The sequence below is a fragment of the Gadus morhua genome, chromosome 6 (genome assembly GCF_902167405.1).
Source record: "Gadus morhua chromosome 6, gadMor3.0, whole genome shotgun sequence".
Classification (NCBI taxonomy): domain Eukaryota; kingdom Metazoa; phylum Chordata; class Actinopteri; order Gadiformes; family Gadidae; genus Gadus; species Gadus morhua.
In genome coordinates, this window is record NC_044053.1 from 19,193,343 (window position 1) to 19,214,706 (window position 21,364).

Below are 21,364 nucleotides of genomic sequence, written 5' to 3' on the forward strand. Positions count from 1 at the left end.
ACGTGCAGCGATAGCAGCGAAACAACCACTGAACTGAGATTGGGTTCGAAAAACTTTGCATTAATGACATTATTTTTGTCATAATAATAATAATAATAATAATAATAATAATATTCTATTAAATAATAGCAATCATATTTTACTGGAGGATTTTCTAAGGATCCGAATATACGTAGATAACACAATGCTGTGAGCGAAAGACTTTGACTCTCCTAACAGAGAGTTGAGACGTAATCCACAAAGGGAACTAGGGGAGGACTGGTTCATGAAAAACGATGTTATCACAGTCCACTGGGCTGCCCCCCCGTCCCCTCTGATGTCAGCCCAGTGGCCAGGCAGCTATTTCTGGACTCACCAGTATCCTTTGCTCTGCCCTGTGGAGCCCGGGGTGGATCCCGGGGGCTCGCCGCTGCCTGAGAGGGAGACAGACACGATGCAGGTTAACACAACCAGATGACAGAACAAGCTTGGCTGAGATCATGCGTGTGAGAGTGTGGTTCATTGGTGCACGCACGCACGCATGCACGCACGCACGGATGTGTAATTGTGTAGCCCTGGGGTTAGCAGCGCAGTGTGTCTGGTCTATTTCTGGTGAAGAGCGAGCGATGGGCCCCAGAGTGTTTAGATTACTCCCGGGACAACGAGAATCAGCCAGGGAACCTCATCTTCAGGGAACAATGAGGAAACGGCCCGCTATGGTCCTCTGTGTTTGTTGGGGAAACCGAGTGAATTCGGGTCATGTAAGGGACAGAATACCGTTCTCATGTTTTCGTTTGTTTCTGCTCTCTCACGTCGGCTGGACTTCTGTGTCAGACCTTTGTACCATCAGCCAGAGGTGGAATCAAGTCTCCATTTCAATACGGCCTCTCTACGGATATTCACTCTCAACCCCCTGACCGGCTCTGTTTCTCTACGCTGTAGAGCCTGAGATGTCTAAAGTCAGACCTCAGAACCTGATGCTCAGAGCAGCTGAACCCATCAGGGGCCGACCAGTGCTAACACCGGCGTAGCTTCCACGGCTGCTCTGGGTTCTGTTGGGCTGGAGACACACCAGAGGGGCTGGGGACAGACCTTGAGACAGACCACGACCGAGTCCATTGCTCTCTGACACCAGCCCCCCCCCCCCCCCCCCCTTCAGACGGCTCACACAGACCTCTGAGGGGAAGCAGAACCGGTCCACACACACACACACACACACACACACACACACACACACACACACACACACACACACACACACACACACACACACACACACACACACACACACACACACACACACACCTCTCGTTTTGTTTGCGTTGCCGGGTAACGGAGACAAACAGGCCGGTGTGCGGCCACATTCAGGTGTTTACACATGCCCCCTGTCACTGAGGCACGGCCGTAAGTCTCACATGAGGAAGGACAAATATGTATTTGAAGAGAGCCAGTAGACACACACACACACACACACACACACACACACACACACACACACACACACACACACACACACACACACACACACACACACACACACACACACACACACACACACACACACACACACACACACACACACACACACACACACACACACACACACACACACCCACCCACCCACCCAGCTGAAGAGGCCCAACACTCCCCTCTAGTGGTGAGGGCATGGAGTGTTTGTGTGAAACAGTAAATAATTGGTCTACCGCTACGCGGATTGGGGGTTCTGTGTGGACCTGGATTCTAATCCCGGCCCCTGGTTCTGTCTGGACATGGGTTCTAATCCCGGCCCCTGGTTCTGTCTGGACATGGGTTCTAATCCCGGCCCCCCGTTCTGTGTGTGCAGACTCTGCATGGTGTTCATGGAGTATCTCTGGGTATTCAGGAGCCCTAACGGTCGCCTTGGGTGTGAATGACGGTGAGTATGTGGAAGGGAGTAAGAAGCTGGTAGTCTGTACCTCCTGCTGGGGGACTTCATTCTGTCCAGCTGCACTGCCGTTCAGAAGGCCGTGTCTGGAGCAGGGGTCTGGCTTGGCCAGAGCGGCCCCGTCTGGCTGCTCCTGGTCGGGGGTGTCAGAGGAGCAGGGCTGGGGGCGGCCATCGTCGGTCTCTGAGTCCATGCTGGAAGGAGAGCTGCTCATGGGCCGCTCCGCCTCCGCCTCCGCCTCCCTCCCTTCAGACAGCGGCCCTGAGTCCACGCGTTTCCTTGACAACAGGCCGCCGCTGTCCCCCGAGCTGCCGGTGCCGGAGCTGGGCCGGGGCCCCCCGCTGGATCCGGAGGAGCACGAGTCCGTCCGCGGCCGGTCCCCGGAGCTCCTCTCTGAGGCCTGGCTCTGATCCGAGGCCCCGGAGTCGGCTCGGGGCCGGGCTGCGGGGGGCTCGGCCGGGCTCCGCTCCGGGGGGCCGGGGTCCGGGAGGGGGGACGTGGAGTGGCCCTGCAGGCCGGTCAGGGCCAGCTCTGGTTCTGGGGCTGCAGACTCCAGATGGGTCGGTCCCAAGGCCATCTCCTGGACCAGGGGGTCTAGGACCAGCACCATGCCTGGTTTAGGAGCTGTGTGAAAGGAGAACAGTAACACAATGTTCAGCCAATAGGAACGGTTGATTTTCATCACAATAAAACACACACACGACGATAGTAACGCAGTGCTTCTGAACCATGAACTCAGGGATAATCAGGAGGAGAATCAACAGACAGAACCCAGTGAGCAGCGATCTTATCGGCGTAAAGAGGCGGCACTGAGGCTTCTGGGGGAAATTAGCCCCTTCCTGAAGACCCTGGAGGAGGGCTCTGGGACTCCCCGTAACGCGGGATCAAAGAGGAGCCTGGGGGGCGGGAGGGGTGGGGCAGGAGGGAGGCATTTCCTCCCCTTCCTCCCCAGCTCCTGTGAGGGAGGGCACGCTGGTGGAGGGAAGTTCTTAGAAAAAGACCGAAACGCAGGTTTGATGGTGGAGCTGCAGGAGTTAAGGGCTAGAAGAGGAAGTGCGGGAGGAACCGGGGGTGAAATGGAGCACAGGACAAGTACTTCCTTCCACCCTCCCTCCTTCCCTGCCACCGCCTTTACATGATTGGATTCCTCCTCCAGTATACCAGAGTATACCACCGTAAACCACCATTCTCCACCGTGTACCAGTTTAAAATGTTTAACATGTAGTTCGACATGCAGTTCAACATGTAAACGGCCTGTTTCTTAGGTGTTTCCAACCATCTCATCCACTCGCTCAGGTCGCCCCCCCACTGAGGCGGAGCAGCGCACAAAGAGACACCTACTAATTAGTTTACAATTGCTTCTGAAACTTGAATGCTAAGTGTAGAACTCATTACACAACGATAACATTATTATGCAAAGATGAAAACGTGATCCTGACACTTTGTGTTGATTTTTATCCCAGTTAATGAGATAAGGCTATATTTAACTCTGTGTTCCAATTATGGGAACCAATTATGGCAGAGCTTGGCTATGGGCCCATTATGGCTGAGCTGGGATCAGCCCCACAGTGCCATTAGCACTGCAGCACAGAGCTGTGGCGTCAGAGTCGTGTCAGAGCAAGTTCAGGGGGAAACCGACGCCGTCATTATTGGATAATGAGAGACTTGTTTTTGGAGCTCTAGGCTTATATCAACGCACCGTGTACCACGCTGCCACTTATTGTTTAGAGGACGCTGAGAGAGTCTCTTAAAGAGCGGAGCAGTTCAAAGCTGAGAACAAGATTAGTGCCCAGAGCCTGGGCGCACATTCCACACACACACACACACACACACACACACACACACACACACACACACACACACACACACACACACACACACACACACACACACACACACACACACACACACACACACACTCACTCCAGACCGGGAATAACGAGACGAGACCACTTGTCAAGAGGACTTTAGGTTTAGGACTAAAGATACAATAGGGTTAGTGATATTAATAGTGATTGTGATATTATAAGATAGGATATTGTGATTGTGATCATTCATCATGATTAGCATTATCAATGATCAGTTAGTGTTCTGTCGCGTCATTTGTGTATAAAAAAAGTTTTATAAAGTATTTGCAGAGTAACGGTTTGTAATTTGGCGTACAAAAACTTTTTTCTTAAACTGAATAAGTTTATTGTGACCTTTCATGATTAGCTGATTACATCAAAGATTAGTTAAAGATCATTTTAATTGAGCAGCCCTTACTTGGGGCTGAGCTAGTAAGGGCATGGAGGGGGGGGGGGGTTCTTTCAGGCAGAAAGAAGAAGCAGAAGTTGGAATGGCCCTGTGGTAGAGGCCCTCCCAGGCCAGCTCCAGATCTTCTAAGTTTAACCGGGATTGTGGACCACTTTACCTCTGCTGGAACGTCAAACACTCAACACGCATCGACCACAGCCTGCAGCCGCACCCAGTCCTCCCTGAGCTCCGACTTCCTGTATCATTGTGTCCTGGCGTCCATTTCTAGAGCCTCTTACCCAAAACATCTCAGGCTCTCCTAAGGTGGCCCTCCTGCGGCCCCGGCGTGACCCCTGGACCAAATTGTAAGGAATGGATCGGGGAATGTTTTGTGAGCTGCCCACATCGAACCTCTTCAGGGCTGTTCTGCTGCTCTCTATAGCGAGGGGAACGTGAGCGCTGACCCTCAGCTCCCTGTAGCTACGTCTAACCCTTCTAGTCTGTGGGCAGGAGAAACCAGAACCAAGGCCAGACCAGACCGGACCGGACCACACAGCATGATTGATGCACGTCAACCTCAAGCTACGTTCTGGTCCAGCCGTTTCAGAGTCAAATTGAAGAGAAGAAAGAAGATATGGACTCACTTGACCTTCAGGTGAACACAGATTTTAGAAGACATAGTAGTAGTGGAACTAGTAGAAGTAGTATTTGGAGGTTGAATAAATATTAAGGGCCAGTAACGTTCATTAAACAGATCCCAAGCACATTTACACATTCGATAAATGTCGAAATTTTATGTTTGTCATTATTCGATTTTTCCAATTAGAATCGAATTTGAACAGTTTGAGGTTTGAACTAAACCTGCCAGCAGTCTGCAGCTGGACATTCCTGGGACGCCCCGTCTTTATTTTAAGCAGAAGAAGAAACCAGCTCGTAACTATTTGAACTTTTTGTGTGGAACCGGGAAAAGGGGGAAACAAAAAGATGTATGATGAGGTGTTTGTGGTGCGTTGCACTGGCAAAAGAACATGTAATTAGACAAACATTCACACAAAAGGACTTTACCCAAAATGTTTTTCACCATACTTGGTCATAAAAATGTGTTTAAAACAGGATAAAAGTACTACAGATACTCCTGGGAGCGATTCATTTTGTTACTCAGTCCTGAAATAAACCCAGGAGTAGAACAACAATGGAGGGCCTTCTGCAGCGGTCTGACTAGTGACGCAGGACCAGCTCCATCAGCGGGCCCCCAGTCTGCTGCTGAGGTAAGAGTGAACCCCCAGAGCCCATCAACAGGCCCCCGTTCTCCTGCTGAGGTAACTGTGACCCCTAGAGCTCATCAACAGGCCCCCGTTCCCCTGCTGAGGTAACTGTGACCCCTAGAGCTCATCAACAGGCCCCCGTTCCCCTGCTGAGGTAACTGTGACCCCTAGAGCTCATCAACAGGCCCCCGTTCCCCTGCTGAGGTAACTGTGACCCCTAGAGCTCATCAACAGGCCCCCGTTCCCCTGCTGAGGTAACTGTGACCCCTAGAGCTCATCAACAGGCCCCCGTTCCCCTGCTGAGGTAAGAGTGAACCCCCTAGAGCTCTCGGTGATCCTCAACAGGGTCAGACCTGTTTACCCGGGCCTGAACAAACAGCGCCTTAAGAGTCCTGCGGCTGCAGGTCAAAACACTTCATTAAAGATTCAGAGGAGCTAGCTCTAACGTGAATGAACCATTAGAACCGACGAGCTGACAGGAGCCCTGGCCGCCAGGGAGGAGAACGGCTCCTTTTACAGCTCCTTCAGCGCCGCTGTTTTAACAAGCCGCCAGAGGAAATGAGCGGAGAGCAGCGGGTTGTTGTGGCACTACACTGCTGCTGCGTGTCTGACTCATTCGCTTTTGTAGGACGTGACGTGTGACCAGGGCACACACACAGCCCCCCCTTGTTTCTGACACACAATGACGGGGAAAGTGTGACCGGTGGCATGGAGGTTGGAGAGCAGGAGGTTCAGTGCTGAGCCCGGGGGACATGGGGTTCAGTATCTGAAGGGCCGAGTGAAACCCTACCGGCCTTGTGCAGCTCGCTGCCTTGCTGCGTCGGCTGCCCGCGTGAATCCCGGATCTGTGATTTGATTGGCTCTCGCTCGCTGAGGGTCTCGCGTTCCGTCTCCTGTTAGAATGAAAACAACAAACAAGCAGAACACATTAGAACCAAGTCGAGTATGGACTACCCAGCATGCAACCCAATTCTATGACTCAGTTCATGACCTGACGTAGCAAACATGTGAACTGATGGATACTGTTGAATTTCCCCTGAGAGCGGAGAAGGCGGAAGACAACACTGCTGTGTTTGAGGTCAAGGGTCAAAGGATCAGGGGTCAAAGGGTTCCTCTCAAAAGGTCAGGGTGTATGTGGTTGAGATAATATCGTTTCACGAGACGCCCACAAGAAAAAAGTCCATTGTATTGTCTAGCAAACGGCCAATAGAGTTGTGAGTTGAACTTTATTACACCATAATGTGTTCTGATATTTTCCAAGATTATCCATCAATCGCACCAATGGAGGTAGCGTTCAGCTCTGGCAACATTATCAACTCCCCAAGGCCAACAGTACCCCCCCCCCCCCCAAAGCTGGCCCCACATCAGCTCCTCCACGTTTCCATCACAGAATGAGAAGGGTTTCTTTCTTTGCTACGACTGCCTAACCTGAGGATGGACGATGTGCATATTGCATCTTCCAGTAAATGTCTTTCAATCCTCTGTGTCAAAGGCCCGGCAGACTCCCTGCCTAAGACCAGGATCTGGGCTCTGTCTGAGACCCAGTAGGCCGTAGACCTGCTCAGCACCAGGGATCGGCTCCATCTGCTCCAGCGGAGCCTCAGCTCACAGCAGGACAGGAGGGGCAGACCGGCTCTGGCCTGTGGGGAGGAGGCGACGGGCGGGGGTCTGGGTGAGAGGGGGGCAGGAGGCGGAGGAGAGACCACCGTTGGCCCTCTATGCCTGACCTTGAGCAGGGCTGTACGAGCCAATCAGCTGCACAAACACGGGGACTACTCCCTGCTCACACACACATGGCCGTCGCTCCAACCTCCAGAGCTTCAGCGCAGGGCTTGGAGCTCGCTGAAGGTTTGTTTTCCACGCGTGACAAAGGCTCAGTGTTCAGGGCTTCTGACAGAGAGGACTGCTCCTTAACCAGCTGTTTCTAAATTAGGCCTGCACTGTAGGGGGCAGCTTAAGCCAGAAGAGTCTAATGTAAGAATAGTCCAACCATACTGTGGGCAAGGCCCTGGTGTAATCCTGGAAAAATATACACAACTTTTTATACCCCAAAGCAAACATTTTAACTGTACTCGTGCCAAATGTATAGCCTGCGACTTCAAGAGGCTTCTGAAGGTAAAGTCAACACACACACACACACACACACACACACACACACACACACACACACACACACACACACACACACACACACACACACACACACACACACACACACACACACACACACACACACACACACACACACACCTTGGCCTCTGAAGGTCCTTTTAATCGCTCCAGGCTGATATGGGCTGCCTGTTGGAGTGTAACTAATGGGAGGACAAACAACCCCCTCAGGTCATGGGTATGAGATCAGTCTGAGAGGTGGCTCACCTTTAGATCTCTAGAGCGGCTGCCCTGAGATCAAAGTCTGAGGGCGCACTCACACTAGGCCATCCGTACTGTGCCCAACCGTTTGACACCTGTACCGTACTCAAGTACGATTGCCCCCCCCCCCCCCCCCCCCCCCCACAAGTGTGCTCAGGCCACTGAATTGAACTGTACTTGAGTACGGTTGACGTGCTCACACTAGCCAAACGATCTAAACTAGGTGTCCTAGTGTGAGTGTGCCCTGAATCAGGCAGCCGTTCAAACGCACGTCATCATAAAGATGCTCGCCCTGATATGGAGAGAAGGTATCCCAGCTTGTTTGATCAGTTCTTCTGTGATTGGGTGACCGAGTCCTGGTGGGCGGGCCTAACCTTCCAACCACCAATGATACTCATGAGTCCTCCCACTCTTCACTGATCAAAACTCATGAACATGAAGGCCTCCTCTGTCTGCTCCCCGCCTCACGTGGAAACGCTCTGCGTGAAAACGGGTCACATTTCGGGAGCTCCAATAAAATTGTAGCCCTCTTTAATGTCTTTTGGAAAAAGGTCAGCAGCATTTTACATTTGATGCGTGTGGAAATCCAATCGGAGATGAACCACTGCTGTGGACTGGATACCAGATACTCAGACCACATGTCTGGCCCGGCCTTTCCACTCACTCATATGGAAACATCCAGAACGTCACCACCACAGTCAATGGCAGGGTTTGATGTTTCAAGTGCCCTGGCCTGGGGAACTGTTGGGTAGGAGTGATTTATCTCTAGGGCAAATCTTTTATTGTTTATTTAAATAATTGCCATGCAAATGTTTGTTGCAATCGCGTTCGTTTTTTTTTTTTACATACACAAAACAAATGAGCTGAAACAAAAAGTCTCTCTCTGCATTTCGTCCTGAAAGGCTTCAATGTCAGGAAGTGAGTGTAGGAGCGGCGATAAGGACACAATGTGAGCGGGAGGAAGAAAAACAGCTGCAGACCGCTGTAACCCGTTAAAACCCAGATAACACATAACACTAGCCTTTACACCGAGGGAGCGAACCGCTGTCTACCAGCGCTGCTGCTGAGAGACAGAGAGGCTGACAGACAGGATGACAGACGGAGGTGGTCTTCACAGCTCCCGGTTAAACCACACGGAGCGTCCTGCCGCCAGAAATCGAGGGAGACGAGGGGAGGAGTGGAGGGAGGCGAGGGGAACAGGGGAGGGGGGAGGTAAAAGCTTCTACACCGTCATTAGTGGTTCTCCTTCTGGTCCTCAGCCCTGACAGCAGACCTGGGCTGGTGGGAGGACGACACCACAACCCCCCCCCCCCCCCCGAAACACCAAATGCCCAGATCTGTGTCTCTGTCTCTGGCGTTGGTTCTTCAAAAACTCGTCAACAGGCGGATGGGAGCTGGTCTCTCCGGTCTCTCCGGTCTCTCTGACCACAGCAGGCGTGGGCCGCTGGACGGGTCTGCAACCAGCATCCCGCCACGAGAACAACAACAACGCACAACAATGGGCCGAGCTGCGGAGGTTGAGGCGGGACGCCGGTATGTGAGCGGTCGTATTCTGGGACGCCCCCCGATGGCCACCGCCCTGCGCCCACAGCGATGCTCTATTGACGCCGACAGACACTAGGACAGAAGCGTTCCAGACGAATGAATCATAACTTTGGTTTTTACGGACTGGATGAAATGCGTCAAGGCAGCAGCTCCCGACGCGACCCAGACCCAGACGATCCGACTCCTCTCCTCTCCGCAAGGCGAGAGCATCGGTGATCAGGGGTTATTGTGTTACACTGCAGCACAAGAGGTGGCGTCTCCCAGCCTGTCACACTGGGACCCGCTGATCTCTGCAGCAGCTGCCGAGATTCACCGCAGTCAGGATTTACTGTCTGGCTGAGGAGGGGCTGGGTTTTCCAGCGGGGGCTCCTGGTGAGATGGTGTGCTGGTCTGAGCTCCACGTGAGCAGACCCGCTGGTCTACTTTCCATGACTGCATCAAGGAGATGCTGGGCTGGGGTGCTGGAGGGCTCCCACCGGGGGGATACAGTAGCATGGACTTCTCTGTGTAGTGTACTCAGTTACACGCGCTCCGCCCCCACACACATACACCAACAAGACACACGCACACACACACACACACACACACACACATTGATGCACACACTATCTCTCTCACACACACACACACACTGACACTCAGACACAATCTCTCTCACAGGGACACAACCCCCCCCCCCCACACACACACACACACACACAGTCCAGAGAGAAAGAAAATACCACCAAAGCCACACACACACCAACACACACAGGAATGCCTTCAGGCACAAATCCTACTGATGCTCTCCATAAATTGCCAACCTCAGCTTACTTTCTACTGCCACTGTTTTCCCCAAAACATCCCACTTTAGCGGTCACATTTTCACAATATCTTGCTTACTTTTCTCCCACTCTCAAAACCCTCCAGAGTAAAGGAAAGCAGTCTGCCTCCTACACACCTCAGCACCAACAGTCAACTCACCGTGGTAAATTACCCCAAACCCATTCTTCACTCCACAGTTCGTTCACTATGTCCTCATGGCCGCTGCAGTCACCCCCGGCAACCAGGAACCATCTCCCTCTGACCTTCTGCAGAGTCTTCTACTCCAAAACCATTTGAAAAAGAATCTCCATAGCAACCGAAATCCCATCCCATCCCCTCCCTAGATCACAGTCGCAATACCAGAGAGACGGCTGAACACTTCCTCAGAACAGATCCCAGGCATGAAGAACTAAAACAAAAAGGTATCCTCAGTATCTGACCTCCCAGGACAGGCACTGATCTGGGGTTGTTAATGTTATTACAATAAATCCCAGAGCAGGCACTGGTCTGGGGCTGATGGGATAACAAGACATCCCAGAGCAGACACTGGTCTGGGGCTGATGGGTAATAGTAATACCAGTCCCATTAAAGAATCCTGGGAGGAAAAGATTTAAAACAGAGAAATAAAGAAAAATCTGATAAAATATATGATTTACCTCCAATCCCAGGATGGTCCCCTGAATCCTTCTCCCTCGTTTCCTCCTTCTCTTACTACTCTCCCTCTGTCACTCCTCTCTCTCCGTCAGTCACTCCTCTCTCCCTCTACACTAGATGCGTTCTAGAGTGAGAAAGTCTTCAGCTCTGCCCCTGAACTCCCGGAGCCACATCACACACTCAAACACACACATACTCAAATACACACACAAGGATAACACCGGCCCCTCCCTTCACTTCCCCTCCCTCCCCTTCTGTCTCCAGAGCAACCCCCCCCCCCCCACCACACACACACACACACACACACACACACACACACACACACACACACACACACACACACACACACTTAAAGGCTCGCTCGTGTGGTTGACACATTAACTTTCACACATTCTTCCCTTGTTCAAAAGTTGACCTTTTTCAGTTATGGGAGAAAGCTTCCAATATAGTGACGGCATCGTATTGCAAGGCAAACAATAACTTTCTTAAAGACGTTGTTGATCTCTGCTTTTATCTTTGAGGGTTACTCAGAATAAACGACCAATCACTCTTGTAAATGATCCATTCTATCTATTTTTTTCAGACGTTAACTCTGGTGTTGAGACTCAATCTTCAGCTCAGATTAAAACTACTCAGAATCGGGACAATAAAGCTGGGACTACTTATTCTTTACCTGATCAAAGGGATAGAAACACGCAAAACCACACACACAGGCAAGCACACACAGGATGTAGACACATCTGGTGTAAAGGCAAGTCTGTGTTTGTTTGTCTTTGAGTGTTTATGTATAGGCATGTGTGAGAGTTGGTCTTTATCTGTGTTCAAGCGCGCGCGTGTGTGTGTGTGTGTGTGTGTGTGTGTGTGTGTGTGTGTGTGTGTGTGTGTGTGTGTGTGTGTGTGTGTGTGTGTGTGTGTGTGTGTGTGTGTGTGTGTGTGTGTGTGTGTGTGTTTTGCCTGCACCAGACCCTTATCTAGCGCCCCCGTGTGGGTGAGCAGAGCACAGCGCCGATGAGAAGGACTGGAGTTGAGCAGCCACGTCCAGAACGTAGCCCACCCTGCCTGGATGAAGCTCCCACTGCTAGCCCGGGGGCCAGCTGACAGACGGCCCAGCCTACCTGTCTGTCTGTCTGTCGGCCTACCTAAGCTGCCTGTATACCTGCCGTATCCATCCCTCCTTTAGTCTGTCTGCTGGCTCTAATCACCAGTCTGTCTTACCTATCTCCCTGTCTGTCTGATTGACGGCGTGTCTATCTTTCTTCCTGCTTGTCTCCCCATGCCTTTCTATCTATCTACTGTATCTATCTCCTTGTCTTTGTCTGTCTGCCAGACCGTCTGTCTGCACCCCCCCCCCCCCCCCAACTCCCAGCCGAGCCGTCTGAGAGGAAGTGAGGGCGCCCCTCCGCTCGCTGCAGTATCTTCGGTACACGGACGTGAAGGGAACCAACAATGGAGGCTTATCGCTCTGACCTGCGGACACCAACAGACAATAGGAGCTGGACGCACTTCAAAAGCCCCGTGACTCACTTCCTCTCTTCATATCAGAGCGGAAATACATCAGAGAAGTCCAACAGCTTAGACAGCTTGTTCCTTCTGAATAGTCATCCTGTTCTTCTCCGTAGAGATCATCATAAGAAATGATCTAATCAAGGTATTCATCACCGTTGTGACATCAGATGTCTTAAGGTGTGACCAGAGGGCCTTGTTTCAAGCCTGTCTTTGTCAATATCTGATATCCCCCTTGAGAGAATAGCTCCCAAACAGACCCTCCACCACCTCCACTAGGGGGCAAATTGACCAGCAGCCACTACTCTTTGAAGTTAAAAACTGTGATTGGTATCGGTAAAAACTGGTTATATTCAGCCTCTCAAAGCAACTAGTGATTCACTTCCTTCTAGTTGCATAATACAACCTATCAAACGTTGACCTGAATTCATTTTCGTTCAAATCTTTGACACCCAACACACACAACACATATTTAAGATGCCTTCAGTGGTGTGAAATGAACACAGGGTGGTTTCCCTAAAATAGAGTGCAAACTAAAACAAACAGCAGATCACAGCAGATGTACAACAGTGTGGACAATTAAAGGATCACAATTCATTGACGAAGAAACGGCACCCTTACTGTATCCCCAATCCCATGGGAATATACTGGTATGATATGGTAACATACTGGTATGATATGGCAATATACTGGTATGATATGGTAATATACTGGTATGATATGGTAATATACTGGTATGATATGGTAATATACTGGTATGATATGCATTCCTCTGAAACCTTCATGGTCAGCCGTGGAAACCCTAAACCTGACCCCCCTGTTGCCGGTCTTCCCCGAGTCCCGGTTCACAGCGACGCTCCGGGGGCGTGTCCCTATCGGCCACGCCCCCGGAGACCAGAACCTGGACGTCTGGAACCCGTTCCTCAAACCCGGATGAACCATGTACTCACCACAACTCCCAGGGTGCACTGGGGCTCCAGGTTCCCGGCTTCTAAGATGTGAACGCCGGCTCTACCCCTTTCAGACCCTGTAACACACACACACACACACACACACACACACACACACACACACACACACACACACACACACACACACACACACACACACACACACACACACACACACACACACACACACACACACACGTGATTCATGAGTCTAGAAACCGCTTCAATTTCAGGATCATATGATTTAGTTTCTATTATTCAGACCCCTTAGAGCATAAAAGCCTCCACACACTTCAAGTGAATGAATGTACATCTAAAACATATGTGTGGGGTTTGACAGGGAAGGTGTGTGTGATATATTTCTTTACAGACGATAACAACCTAAGAATTCACTATCAGACAAAGCATCATAGGTGTGTGTCAGTTACCAGATACGGCATTGCACGCTAGAAGCCACTGCCACTGTCACTGTCACACACACACACACACAGTAGATGTCATCATAAGACATGATCTTATCATGGTTTTCATCACCGTTGAGGCGTCAGATGTCTGGTGTGACCAGAGGGCCATGCATCAAGCCTGTCTTTGTCACCATCTCATTTCCTCCTTGAGAGAAAATCTCGCCCGCAAGAGCACCTAAGAATGGTTCACCTCCGACACACACACACACGCACACACACGCACTCCCCCTCTGCGGGATATAGCCCACTAGGTGTGTCCAGGGTGAATCACCTTGTTGCTCTTCATCACGGAGGCGGCGAATCGCCGCTCTGATAATCTTCCTCTCCTCGTAGTCGCTGGCGCTGCGGAGCTGAGGAACCAGATAATACCAGATTAGGGCCAGATGATGAGATTGGTCCACATACAACCAATGATGTCATCTTTCCAAATACAACCAATGATGTCATCAGTCCACAGAGAACCAATGATGTCATCGGTCCACATAGAACCAATGATGTGATCGGCCTAAAGAGCCAATGATGTTTTGTGCGGTGCGGTGGGGAGAACTCACCAGCTTGGTGAGCTCCTCCAGGTCTTCAATGCCCTGCAGTCTCCCTGACAGTTTGACCAGAGAGCCGACAGCGTCTGGCCTGCAAGACAGATGGATCTTAGCGTTGTGTTATTGGACATAAAAGACGCACAAACATTTACTGCGTTCCTGAGAGTCTGGTTGTTGAAAAATGAACCAAAACAAACCCATAAAACTCTGAATGCTACATCGAGCGGATCATAACTTCTGTGCAGAGCGACAGATCATCTGAAAGAAAAGCTTGAGCTTCATTACGAAGCTCCTTCTTATAATGGAGCGCTAGACAAAAGCAGTAGAGCAGACACATTTATTAGGCCCAAGGAAAATCCATCAGCATTTCACGGGTGAGGAGCGATTACCAAATGGAGGCTGGAAAAAGTGACGCTATGACAGACACATGAGGAGGCTTCCAGCCTAAGAAATGGATTCTACATCACAGCCCGCCATCTTAACCCTTTGTCAGGCGGGTTTCTATCATGTCCTCTGGTATCGGTGACTCTTTCCTGGCTTTACTGCCACTAAAGGATAATGTGTCTTTCAACAAACCTCGACCGCATGTTCATTTAGTTTGGAAAGCGTACAAAAGGGACAAACGGAACGACCGAAACCTCCAAACACTTCAACAACCTGAGCGATGAGTCTGCCTCAAGCAAAAAAAAAACCACCAGCCCTCTCAGGACCCTCTTAGACCCCAAACCCCCACCGCCCCCTTGGGGAGGGGTGGGGTAGGGGCATGCGGGGCCTTGATGCAGTGCCAATCATTAATTAAGGCCCCAGAGGACTGCGGTTCACATGTGTGGCTGTTCACAGCTTTAAACTATTCTGAGAGGAACACAGAGGAACCCCCTTCACCAACCAATGGCCTCAGGACTTGAAGGAGGAGCCTGCATTACATTGAGGTTGTGGTCTTTCCATCTGTGAAGGCTTGTTGGCCCTCATTTAGAATGCACTAAATCAACCATGATGGCTAGATTATATTCTGTGAATTTATGTTATTATTGATGTGCCATAAAGCGGGGGGGGGGGGGGGGGCTTGGACGCTACTGGTGGTGCGTTAGAGAGTGTTTGAACATGTGATACAGAGGATAGAGGCTAGAGAGATGGTGTAGGATACAGAGTAAAGATAGAGAGATGGTGTAGGAGACAGAGTATAGATTGAGAGATGGTGTAGGAGACGGAGGGTAGATGGATAGAGAGATGTTGTAGTAGAAAGAGGGTATATAGAGAGATTAGGGTGATACTATCTTGATCCTGATGGAAATTATATTTTTTCTGGTAGCATCCTGATTCCCATGACTGAGAAGAAACCGCACTTGAATAAAGGCTATGAGATGATAGTTCAACACTTCTCTGCTGCTGATGTATAAGGGCTTAGTGTATGGGCTGAGTGTAAGGGTTGAATGTAAGGGTTGAATGTAAGGTGTGAGTGTAAGGTATGAGTGTAAGGACTGAGTGTAATTAGTGAATGCAAGGCCTGAGTGCAAGGACTGAGTGTAAGGGTTGACTGTAGGGGCTGAGTGTAAGGGCTGAGTGTAAGGGCTGAGTGTAAGGACTGAGTGTAAGGACTGAGTGTAAGGACTGAGTGTAAGGACTGACTGAGTGTAAGGACTGACTGAGTGTAAGGACTGAGTGTAAGGGCTGAGTGTAAGGGCTGAGTGTAAGGGCTGACTGAGTGTAAGGACTGACTGAGCGTAAGGACTGAGTGCAAGGGCTGAGTGCAAGGGCTGAGTGTAAAAACTAAGTTTGAGGGCTGAGTGTAAGAGAAGGGTTTAAGGGCCGAGTGTAAGGAATACGTTTGAGGGATGAGTTTAAGGGCCGAGTGTAAGTGCTAAGTTTGAGGGCTGAGTTTAAGGGCTGAATTTTAAGGAATGAGTTTAAAGGCTGAGTGGCTGTAGTGGCTAGAAAGCGCTCTAGAGAAATGCAGCCCGTGTAACATCTGGTGTGTGGCATTTTGACTCAGAGACGCAAGACATTAACGTGGGGGTTGTAATTATACATTATTATTTCGATAAACATTAAATAGAAAGGAAAATACGGGTTATGGTTGCCGTCACCAGTCAATTTCCTTGGACTGGAATTTGCAGACATGAATTTTCCAGCTTTTCCCAGAGATAATTGAAGGATCCACCATGCGGGTCGGTGTTTGTTGTCGTAAAGTATCGGTTCACCTGGAACCCGTTCATCAGCCCATTAGGAAGACACTCAGCAGCGTGTGCCCCGTGTCCTGTTCTCAGGACGGCTCACTGATGATCCTCCCAAGAGCTGAACGATTTGCTCACATTTGGAACCTAATGTTCCTTCCAGACCGTGAGGGAGTGTGTGTCTGTGTCTGTGTCTGTGTCTGTGTGTGTGTGTGTGTGTGTGTGTGTGAGACCGTGAAGTATAGGAGACAGTAGGAGTGTGAGAGACTGGAGGAGACCTTTTACACTGCCAAGCAGGTACGGTCGCTGCTTGACAGATGTTACAATTTCACTGTCTTGCCTGTGTAAAACCGAAGGGGTATATTCCCCATTCGACAAGGAGCCGGCTCTCTTGGTTTGTTGGAGCAGGCTGGTCGAAGCACGGGGAACTGTTTAGAATAATTTGCATTCTCCAAATGTTGTATTTTTCAAGCCACTCGAATGCAAGAAGAGTAGACTACAACAACATATTCTATATTTTGCCGACCACATTTCTTTTTGTCCGGACGAAAGCCTTGTAAGGAAAGTTCCTCTGCTACTTTCGTAGATCTAATCATCTTCCCCCCGTCTTCGTTAGATGTGACTGCATCACCTTCTCTCCCATGATGGTCAGCATCTGGCGGAATTCCCCGCCTCTCTCTTTAGAACTACTTATGTGGATGTCTCTGCGTTGTCTCTGTTGAAAAGACAACAAAGCAACACCACTACCCAAGTCCCGCCCTTGCAACCGCAGAGCCGTCTTAACGCATTTACATCAAAATGAAACCGCCAATGTGTGTAGGGTCCGGGTGGGGACAGTGAGTAACTCATTTTGTGTGACTGTAGCAGTGTGTGAGGCTAGCAGTGTGTGAGACAGTAGGAGCGTGTTAAACAGCATCAGTGTGGGAGAGGTCTCACCCCTCCTGGTTCTCCTTGTCCTCATGCTGCAGGAGGCGCGGGGGTCGTGACCTCTTCCTGGCCAGCTCCGCCTCCATGTCCTGGATCTCCCTCCTCCTCAGCTCCCGCAGCGCCGAGCGGATCAGACGCCGCTCGTCCAGGTCCAGGGTCTGGTCCAGCTACACACACACACACACACGTCACACACACTTATATTAGTCCACAGCTGATGGTCAGCTGGGGGGTCTCGGGCCTAAAAAAAAATTGTGTTTGGTTCCGGTTTCCGACCGACCCTGTCCATTTGTGTGCGACCCAAATTATTTTATGAGCTTTAAAAAAAAAAAAAAAAAATTTTTTTTTTTTTTTTTGATGCAAACTATAATTACGTTTTTGTACAGCACCTCTTCATTCTGTACAAGGATGAGCGCATTCTCTCGTTTATAAATGAAAACAAACTACTTATCATTCGCTGCCGCTGGAAAAAATAAAATAAAAAAATATAATAAATTCCCTACCTACCCATGACCTCAACTGACAACCAACAGGAACCAAACTTTTTTTTTTTTTAGGCCTCATGTGATCTGACTGCCTCCAGTGGAGTCAGTATGGAAGCAATGTTTTAAAACCTGCTTGACTTTATCGCGTCGTGAAGTTCGGGGGCTCAGACTGAGATCGGCGATCACGCTGGCAACAGCCAATGAGATTTGAGATCAGAAGTAGTAGTCCAATGGGATGTGAGGTCAAGAGGAAATATAGATTTGAACTGGGAGGGCAATCACCGTTTACTACCATGACAACAACTTATCTCCAATAAAAAAAAATGATGATGACCCTGTTGTCGCTGACTATTTCCTGTCTATGAGTTGCTGTGTTCCCGTGAGATTTGCTGAGATTTCAGAGTAGGAGCGGATAATGGAACAGTGTCGACCCCTGTATGTTCCCAGTGATCCTGGGAACCAGACGGATCTCTTCAGGGCTGTGTCTCCCGCTCCGTTGCTGGGATTGGTTGCAGGCCTGAACCAGTGCATCCATGGGCATTCTGGTCTGCACCCACTGCGGATGCCTCTGGAAATCCAAAACCAACAGAGAGGTTCCAGACTACCTGAGGTTTGCAGTTCGTCTGGAGATGCCAGGCTAGTTCCCAGGGGCCTCGTGTCGATCACCAGCAAGACGTATCGTGAGGACTAGTGATGAACTGGCGAAGTCAGCCCCCCCCACCCCAACCCCCGCCGACCCCTCCTCCCACCCAATCATATTGAATCAACACCCCGCACGACCTTTGAACTCGCAGTTTACAACCTGCGTAGTAACGTTTGATGACCGTCGCTGTGCCATAGGTTTGAACGGTGCCCCTGAATCAACACCATCATCATTATTAATATTGAACTACTTATCCCTGATCCAGGACCATTCTGCAGGTTGAACCTGGCTCCACTTACAGCCAGAATGTTAAAGGACCATCTTATCTTCTGGAGAGTTCTCTGAGAAAACAACCCTGCCCCGCCCCCTTCCGTCTAAATAAAGATTAAGTAATTACATTTCCCACACAGAAAGGATTTCTGTGCGTGTGAGTGTGTGTGTGTGTGTTTGTGTGACCATGGGGAAACCCAGGTCTCTGTGTGCCAAACCTCTCAGTGCACTCCCAGATGGTCAGTACACCACACTTTCCACACACACACACACACACACACACACACACACACACACACACACACACACACACACACACACACACACACACACACACACACACACACACACACACACACACACACACACACACACACACACCTTGTAAATCTCATCAAATATCATTGAATTTCCCCAAATTTTCCATGAGGCTTCGGGAGCCAAGCTTTAGGAGTGTTTAGGGAATGTGTCCCATTCCCTACACAGAGTCCTACGCAGAACACCTTAAATGGTGCTCATTCCTGGAAATGTTGGACCTAGTTTGGAATTCTGCTGACTGTAGTAGCGAGTCTGATACAATAATGTCGAGGAGGAAATGAGGCTCGGGTAAAGGGAAGGGAGCGGTGAGGCCGACCTAGAGGGCTGAATGACAGAGAGGTGAAAAAAGAATCAAAAGACTATGAAGGCTTGACCGAGCCTAAAAAGGGCAGATGGGAGTAGAGTGGGAATAACACAGGTCATTCCACACATTCCTGCTGACTCACAAAAAGGGAGACGGAGAATGAGGCCAGTAGTGGAGCCTGAAGCAGACATATAGAAACCACTGACTCACTGCTTTTCCAGCACAGTGACCACACTGGCAGGACGCACAGACCAGCTAACCAAGTCCAAACCATAGAGACTAACTGGTGCTGACACCTGGACCAAACCATACAGGCTAACTGGTGCTGACACCTGGACCAAACCACTGGTGCTGACACCTGGACCAAACCATACAGGCTAACTGGTGCTGACACCTGGACCAAACCATACAGGCTAACTGGTGCTGACACCTAGCCTAAACTATACGGGCTAACTGGGCACCTAGCCCAAAACATACAGCCTAACTGGTGCTCACACCTAGCCTAAACCATACAGGCCAACAGGCTCCAGCCGACTTTACTTCAGATTTTAACTAAAACAGAGAATGGAATTAATGACATTTGTGGGACTGAAATATGGTTGGCATCTCTAGAAAAGTAAGTGATATGATTGGTACTCATTAAATAGTGGTTGTGAACTCAGAATAGAAGTAGATAGGACAGAGTTCCTTCAGCCATTATCTGAGAGTGATCAAGCAGTGTCAAGTACAAGTGATTTAGATTAGCTGATCTATCAATCATTTATCTATTAGTCATCCTGACTCAAGCCGCGGGGGGCCTGGCCTTCTGCCCAGGACAACAGACGCTGCTCTTCACATCTCACTGATCACGAGATCGTGATCTCACTGATCTCTTAGGCTGATCAGGCTAGATTAGGCTGATCTCATCCAATCAGAAAATACAATAGACAAAAGAGACAGTAGATTAATAGAAAAGGGTCTCATAAATAAATAGGTTAGTGTTGGAAACAGGTTACTGTAAGCCACATTACTGACCTCATGGACAGAATCCGAAATCGTTGAAAAGTATTTGAACCAATGCTGAGCAGCCCAATCAGGTCTTAGGGAATGCCCTGACTCTCTTCTTATTGGCCGTGACGATACTTGTTAGGATACACAATTGGGCAAAGGGGGCAGTGTGTCATTGACTTTCCTTTCAGTAACATAAGACTGGGACAACACACGCACACACACACACACACACACACACACACACACACACACACACACACACACACACACACACACACACACACACACACACACACACACACACACACACACACACACACACACACACACTCGCGCGCACTAGGCCCAATGAAAGCAAACAAAGCACACCTTGAACGCTGCCTGGTAAAGTTCTAACTGACAGCTGGGAGGGAAACACGCCCTGCAGACAAAGTCCACTTGCCCCCCTGCGCCCTCCTAGGATGAGGGAGGCCTATATTAGTGAGCCAACTATGTCACAAGAGACAGAAACATAATTCCTAGTTCAGTTACACAGTGTTTTGAAACGCCACCAAGACTACTCCCCACACGGGAGAGAGGAGGCTTCTGGGTAATCAACCGCCACAAATATACTATTTCAAACACTGTGCTAAAAAAACAACCGGATCTTCGACCGTAAAACCTGTTGACAGGATAGTTCTAGTAGTAAGAACATCACCACTGACTCCACCCCATCCGCCGAAACCCCAGACAGGTGTCTGACGACCCGACCACGGTGTCTGTCTGCACCGACCACGGTGTCTGTCTGCACCGACAGGTAGATCATGAGGTTGATGACGCATTGACGTCTGGATCCCGGAGCTCCCAGGGCATGAGTCGCAGGCCTCACTCAGTCCCGTCTAGTCGGCCTGGACTGAGTCTAGCCTTGGGGGGCAGGAGCAAGCCTGGGTCACCATGGGCACAAGAAGAGTTGAGGACAGGCCCTCGGCATTAGGATGAGGGGTTAGCTGACAGAGGACGAGGACAGAGAGACAGTGTCTGAGGA

At 50.0% G+C, this 21,364-nt stretch overlaps 1 protein-coding gene across 11 annotated transcripts in view; it reads right to left on the minus strand.

Annotated features, from left to right (window-relative positions):
• smtnb (smoothelin b) overlaps window positions 1–21,364 on the minus strand; it is a 51,577-nt gene that overhangs the window by 20,668 nt on the left and 9,545 nt on the right. For 10 of the 11 annotated variants that reach the window (XM_030357989.1, XM_030357985.1, XM_030357993.1 and 7 more), the window contains exons 2-8: window positions 17,340–17,497; window positions 14,245–14,323; window positions 13,965–14,043; window positions 13,230–13,306; window positions 6,194–6,296; window positions 1,935–2,527; window positions 356–413 (exon numbers count right to left, since the gene is read on the minus strand). In XM_030357989.1, the coding sequence (XP_030213849.1) occupies window positions 356–413; window positions 1,935–2,527; window positions 6,194–6,296; window positions 13,230–13,306; window positions 13,965–14,043; window positions 14,245–14,323; window positions 17,340–17,497 (1,147 nt within the window). Of the gene's footprint in view, window positions 1–355; window positions 414–1,934; window positions 2,528–6,193; window positions 6,297–10,778; window positions 10,970–13,229; window positions 13,307–13,964; window positions 14,044–14,244; window positions 14,324–17,339; window positions 17,498–21,364 lie in introns of those variants that run through there. The other variant, XM_030357995.1, reaches the window with a different exon arrangement.